This window comes from Prorops nasuta, unplaced genomic scaffold (assembly GCF_024137725.1).
Source record: "Prorops nasuta isolate Cenicafe-Biocafe unplaced genomic scaffold, Cenicafe_Pnas_1.2 PNAS00027, whole genome shotgun sequence".
Taxonomy (NCBI): domain Eukaryota; kingdom Metazoa; phylum Arthropoda; class Insecta; order Hymenoptera; family Bethylidae; genus Prorops; species Prorops nasuta.
In genome coordinates, this window is record NW_027116824.1 from 610738 (window position 1) to 618072 (window position 7335).

At 29.8% G+C, this 7335-nt stretch overlaps 1 protein-coding gene across 2 annotated transcripts; it reads left to right on the top strand.

Moving 5' to 3' along the window:
* The first annotated feature begins 749 nt into the window (after positions 1-749).
* Positions 750-4064, top strand: LOC136782612 (GRIP and coiled-coil domain-containing protein-like). 2 transcript variants are annotated; one of them, XM_066742156.1, is made up of 3 exons: positions 750-999; positions 1266-1357; positions 1548-4064. In XM_066742156.1, exon 3 carries the CDS (start codon positions 1593-1595, stop codon positions 3999-4001), a length of 2409 nt encoding a protein of 802 aa, XP_066598253.1. In that variant the 5' UTR covers positions 750-999; positions 1266-1357; positions 1548-1592; the 3' UTR covers positions 4002-4064. The 2 variants fall into 2 exon arrangements, with proteins under 2 accessions (XP_066598253.1, XP_066598252.1); XM_066742155.1 differs by lacking the exon at positions 1266-1357.
* Positions 4065-7335: the final 3271 nt, after the last annotated feature.

Sequence of the window (7335 nt, forward strand, 5' to 3'; positions counted from 1 at the left end):
AAATCCTTCAAAACTTAAATCCTATTTATAAAAAAATCATATCGTGTGTATATTTTATATTTTTCCCATAACGATAAGTACTTATAAAAATTTCAAATATTTTTCTATAATCAGTGTGTATTATTAACAGTTCTGCTGAGTTATATATATAATAATACCAGAATTAGTATACTATATATTTTGATAATATTTTCCAGAGCTAAAAATTTATAAAGTTATGTTAAAATTAATTTGATATATCTGATGAATAGTCATTATAATAAGAAAATTAGTTTAAAACGCGTAAACTATTTATAGCTGCAATAAATATATATACCACTCTTTTTATTAAAAAAAAATGTTTTGTTACATTTATTAAATATTAACAATATTTATAATTTCTATACTTCTACATTTAAAATATGATATTAGTCTCTGTAAATATTTTAATAATCAAGAGAATAAGACATAATGTGGAGGTAATTAACTCCAAAGTTGTATGCGTTAGTTTGTGCTGTGAAAGAAAATTTGATATTGAAAATTGAAGGAGAGAGAGAGAGAGTGGAAATAAGAGATGACTAGCTAAGCAGAGCACGGACAAAGAGTGAGTAGTGGTGACTGGTGAGTATATGTATAGTGACTACACGCTACACACTACAGGACCACGAATCTATGGTTAACTCTTTAGTCTTTTATCTCTTTCTTACTTATACATAGTATACATAGGTTACTATAGGGAGAACTGGAGAGAAAGAGGGGGAAACAAAATGTCGTCTTACGTCTGTTCGGTTATGGGTACGCATGGATATGATTTCTTTATTTTATCGTTACCATTGAATCTCTTGTCTTAAAATAATTATAAGTGATATTTAAAGAAAGATTATTAAGGAATACTTTGATTTGATTATAACCAACAAGAAGACTGACAATAATAATCTAAAAATGACAGAAGTTCAACTGGGAACATCAAAAACTTCTAAGAAGAAGAAAAATATCTATAAGGCAGGCTTTGATAATTTTGTGAGTTTTTTTTTCATTCTCTTTAAGAATTATAAGTCTTTCACTTTATACATAAAGTTATCACGAGTTTTTTCGTTTGTTTTAATTATTATTTTAAATAATGTCTTCAAGCTCGTATGTTAATATTTATTTATAATTTTTACCAGTCAAATGATGTTTCATCTTACTTTTTGGAAGACTGTTATTCGATATATTATTACTATTAACAGTATCTCTTTTTAAAACTAGTAATAAATAATAAATCTTTGCTTACCTTTTCAATGTAGGAATTTTCTAAAAAATGACCTGAATTATTTAATGGAGAAAAGAAAACAGATACCGACGTTTTGGCGCCAAATTTATTTTCTTACAATTTAAGGTGAGCTCTATCAAGCTCTATTAAATTAATAACTGCTTAAAATGGTATAATTTTCGTTACATGAACTATACCAATTGAATTAGCTAATAAATTAACTTAATAGAGCTTGGTAGAACTCACCCTTAAGGTTAAATTAAAAGATTTTTAATTTATTAAGATGTTTGTAGTACATCATAACCACTTTTTACAGGATATTACATTGAATGTTCCAGTACCTGTAGTTACAAAAGAGAAGATGAAGGAAACTATTGTACTGGTAGAAAAATGTGACAAAATCTGGGAAACATTACAATTGATCAAAAACTTACAAAGTCAAAATAATGACACAAATAATGATGTGGAAAGTAATATAGAGCAGATCAACGATAGTGAAAGAAATGCTATACAAGCTCCATATATTAAATATCAACCAGTTTTAGATAATGGCAACGAATTTCTACCCAAATTTGGTCTTTCAGTTATGGCTAAAAAAAAATTATATGAATGTAATATTTGTGATAAACAATATACTGAAAACCGTTCTTTAAAGCATCATATGTATAAAATACATGGGATAGGTCAATCACACAAAAAAAAATTTAAACGTTCTTTGCCTGAAAGAAAAGAAATTAAAAGTTCAACTTCAAATGAAGATATGCCAAAAGAGACACCTGATCTTGAAAAAGTTGACACAAATAATTTAGATGTTTCAGAAGAAACGATTAAAAATTTATCTACTTTATATTATTCCAAAATTGGATCAAAAAGAAAGAAATCAAATAATGGTATTTTTGTTCATGAACAAAATAAAATGATGGAAAGTGAAAATAACAATTGTACTGAAATAGAAGAGGCACAGGTAGAAGGAAAGATTTCTGAAATAAATATGAAGCATACTGATGATGCGGTAAATCAACTTCAAAAATGTTTCTTATGTTCAAATTCTTACAAATGCATAATTATGCATCTTGAACGTTATCATAAAATTGAAAATCCAAAACAGATGATAAAAAAATTTGAAAAATCACTAATGTATAGTAGCATAATGCCAGTTAATTTGGACGAAGAAATTAAAAGCAACAATGGTGATAATAATGATCTATTGAAAAAAAATCAGGATCCAATTGAGAAAAACGAATTAAATACAATTGGATTTAAAAGGATAAAAGAAAGAGAACACCATCTTTTAGCTCTGGAGCCTAGTGCAAAGAAGATAAAGCTTGATACAAATTTATTAACTTCGAAAGCATTATCTGATGATAACTTCAAATTGCAGCAGCAAAGTGATATTGATTATGATACACTGCATCAAAAATCTATTCATAAGGAGCATGATGAAATAAGAGGTACATCTAAGCTATTAAATAATAAGAATTCTGAAAATGCTGTTAAATCTTTGTCAACTGAAGAAAAAAGTGTGTTGACAGAGAATGTAGATAGTGAGAGCACTTTAAATAAAAAAAGTATAGATAAAATAGTTTTAAAGGATGAAAATAAAAATGACAAAAATGATTTAAGAAGCATTTGCTTGTGTGGAAGAGAATTTCGTAATCCACATACTCTGTTTTTACATAAAAGTAAATGTAATTTTAAGATTAATGACAAAGTATCAAATATAAATAATTTAGAAATGAATGATAATGGAGACAATGGAAGTGGTATTCATATAACAATAAAGAAAAAGAATAATTCATACGAAATAGTTAATAAAGATAATGTAATTGGAGATGACACTGTTAGTTCTGAAAATTCACAAGAAAATGTTATTTCATCAAATGTCACTGAATTATCATCTGTTGGTTGCTCTGGTGTAATATTAAATGATAAATATAATGAAATTCTTGAAATACCAACATATAGCAAGGACCACAGCATAATAAAGTTAGTACCAGTGGAAGAGGACATTGAAGTTGACATTGAAGATTTTGCACAAAATACTAATAGCATTGGAAGCGTGTCTTTTCAAGATTCTCAAGTGTCATCATCAACTACATTATGTGCAGAAACTGTAGATAAAAATGATAAAAAGGAAGATTTTGTGAATAATGATACATTGACTGTGTCAAGGTCTAAGAATAACAAGTCCTCTAGGATTTCTGAAGAATTCTCAGTGATACACACACGAAGTAAAACAGTTAAAGAGCATCCAAAAGCATTATGTTTGATTTGCCATTCAGAATTTTACAGTCAAAAAGGATATAATATGCACCTTGCAAAGGCAAGGAATGTACATCATATAGAATGTGGATATTGTAAGACAAAGCTTGTAGCTCAATGTTTTGTAAATCATAAATGCTCTATTAAAATAGGGCATAGTTTTAATGGTAAAAACGTCAATTATATATGTTTTTACTGCTTAAGTACATTTAATACTATAAAAGAATTTGATGAACACACGATATCAAAACACAATGATGAGCTTTTGCCATATCAATGTCATAAGTGTTTGAAACGTTTTTCCAATGAATATTCGCGCAATCAACATATACGTGAGCATAATGACGACAAAGTTTGTGGTATTTGTAATTATAAATTAAATAAAAACGATAGAGTATCTCATGAACAATATCATTGTGGTCTCGGTGTTCCATGTCATTTATGCAAATTAACGTATTTAAATCAACATAATTATAAAATTCATAAAGAGAAAGAGCATAATGTGTAAAGTTTTGACTAATACCGGTAAAACGGAATGTCTGATTTTTAAATATATGTTATTTTTAATGGACGTGAAGCAGTTTTTTTTCTTCCCTAAGGTATCAAATAAAATTGTATGAGATCATTAAGTACTTATTTGAAAGCAGAAATTGTATTAAATAAAGTTAAACAAATATCGAAACTCTAGTTTACTGAAGTTAAAAGTCAGTATTCTTTCATAACGAGGATTATAACATTATCTCAAAGCTTAGACATAAAAGTTTGTTTATCTCTATAGTTATAAGAGACATTCGCTTTCTATTAGAATGCAGAAATTTTACACAAAGAATTTATATCTCTTATAATTACGAAAATACATGATTACTTACGTCCATGTTTATGCCGTATATTGCATATACGCGTATATGTATTTTTATATTAAATTATTTTCTAAATAAATTAATTTGTATTAATTTATTTAAAAGTAATAACGGAACCATATATTTCTAAGCAGATTAGATACATATTATTTACACATAAAATTGTAGAAAATAATTGGTTTTATGAGAAATGTTTAAAGGAGTAGTTATTAATTAGTGAGATTTTTGTATTGCATTATAATGCTGTACTTTGTGTAGAAGCTGGCGACAAATCTAATGAATCAATTGCAGTGATCTGATACTTAAATAAAAAATTGCTGGTTATTTAATTATTGTCGAAATTTAAACTTTGTATTTTCTACTGGGTCTTTAATTAATCTAAAAGGTATTAATTTCAGCTTTAAAATGAAATGTAATTTTTTGCTCTAAACATAATAACGAGTGTTATAGTTTACGTAGTACTCCTCTATGATAGCGGCAAAATGGTGGGAAAAATGTTTAATTAATAAATGTTTCTTTAACATCTTTTCATGATTTTTTTTTTAATTTAGATATAACAACTTGTGGCTAAATTGCTCATAAATATGTAGTTTATTATTGCCTTTAAATAAATTGATAAAATTAGGTTATTTTTTTGGTCTTCTAAAGGAGGTCCGCTTCTTAAAGATCCGTATAATAACTGCATTATTATTAACAATTAATTTTTAAATTAGTTGATAATAATTGTATATAAAATATTATGATAATTTTTAAACGATTTTATTGTTATATGCGTTATATCCTAGCTTAATCTTGTAAATGTTTCTTAATTACATTATATTTATTTGTAAACTTACAGTTAGTCTTTTTAGTCGATGCTTTTTTATTGCAAAAATTTGTGATGAATATCGTCTTATAGTATTATGTTATCGTATTAAATAAAAAATAAAGAAACTTTTTTTATAAAATATGTATGTTTTTCTTGTTATTTGTTAATATCTGGAAGAAATATATCACATATAATAATAATTAAAGATAACACACATGACCATTGTTAGTATTTATCGGATATCAATATTTTTACTGTTATGAAGTTGAAATGATAGGAGTTGTATTTATTAGGTAATATAAATTTGAGTAAATTTCATTCAAATCTGACTTTTGTTAAGCGATTTACCATTAGCAGGCGAAGCAATTTGTTCCCACTAGAAATGATGTTTTGAAAATTTGGGGTTTCTTGGAAAGGGAGAGAGCTCGGAGGAACTGGCGGCAGATGTCGCTTCGTACGTTTATACAGCGGCATCGTCATCAAGGATGGTTGTATGCAGTGTAAAAGTAGTAGGCTAGGCAGGCAGCATTCGGCAGCAAACCGTAAGAGAAGCGTATAAGAAGAACCTGTTCAAAGCTATACAGGAACTCTAGGAGTGCGGTCGCGTTACGCTCGGGGACATTGCTGATCGCTCTAAGAATCCCATCTCGCGCCAGGAGAAAGAAAGAGAGGGAGAGTAGATAGAGAGAGAGAGAGAAACAATACGATCCCCTTTGTATTAATACGGGAATGTATTGGACAAAGATAACATGTGTGATTTGACAGTGAAGGATCATTTCATAAGAATAGTGCCTCGGTATTAAAGAACGCTAAAGTCTATAGAATATCAACATCATCCCTTCATTTTCCCGGTTAGTGTTCCTTTTCTCAGGTTATACCAGCCATTGAACTCCAATTATTTCCATTGTCGACCCGTTTGACTTTCGTGCGAGAGATACCGATAAAATCTTTGCAAAAGAGGAAAAAGAACGGTAGAAAGACACCAGTGCGGTCATCGATCGTTTTACTTGCCTGTTTTATGAGGAATTCAAGCCGGTACGGTCGGTAATAGGTACTACTATTTCAGTTTGCCCGGGGTGTCCAGATATCATAGAGAAAAGGCGAATTCTTCGATTATCTTATAAAAAGGAGTAACCTGTGTGCTTCTCTCTTTTTTTCCCGCTTTAACTTTGTCGTAGAGCTTTCGTTCTATTTACCGAGAGTGTGTAAAACGGAGCTTCTTGCTACCGTTCAGTGGCAGGATTTCTGTTTTTTAGAAGGATGGAATCTATGGGACTCAGTTGAATACGTGCAACGTTTTGCCTGTTTTGTTAAATAAGAGCAGTGCTATAAATGTTTCGTTCTAAAATTGAGTGCAGAGTTATGTTGTTCGTCCGTTGAAAGTGACTAAAAAGCAAGCATAGTGCGTGTCGGTCTGGTAGACTGGTAAGAATACCATTCGCCACCGCATATCTATTTTCACTACGAAATTCACATTGAATTGATCGAAATTTTTGAAAACCTTTTCAATTCATTACTTCTAATATCAAATTGATGGGTTTGTTACTCGGCGCCGATCGGGTTAGAAAAGTTGTAAGTGAAGTTTTTAAATAGCTATGGAGCAGCTTCTGTCATCTAAAAGGGGAGGGATGGTAGTGGTAAAAACGCCGCACTGACCCTTCAATTCGCATTTACGGATCTCTACCTGTGAATGGAATATATTTATTTTATTGATGAAAAAGATAATTTCAATAATCTCCATAATATTTATAACGTATATAGCGAGTAGTATTTCAGTAATATTCGGAGGCAGCTGGAAACTTTTTTCGCCACTTTTTCTGACTGTCAGATACTCTGGCGATGACGTCATATAATTCGCACGGCTAGAACTATCGTTTTACGCCAGTGAACCTGGTTTTTTTGATATTGTCGTTGCTCGTGCACACAGAGAGGGACTCGCAGCGCTCTGTTGGATACACTCGAATCGATTTTCTGGGATACTCCTGCTGCACTGCACAGAAGCATGCTGTAGAATTAATATTTTTTCTAGCACTAAATGGATATATGCGTTATTAGAAGATACTAATACGAGTCATATTAATTCTCAGCACTCTCCCTAAGTTTTATTCAAACAAAAAATCTAGCAAGAATATTTTCCATCGACTTTTATATATTTCAATTCTTTTGCATATCTG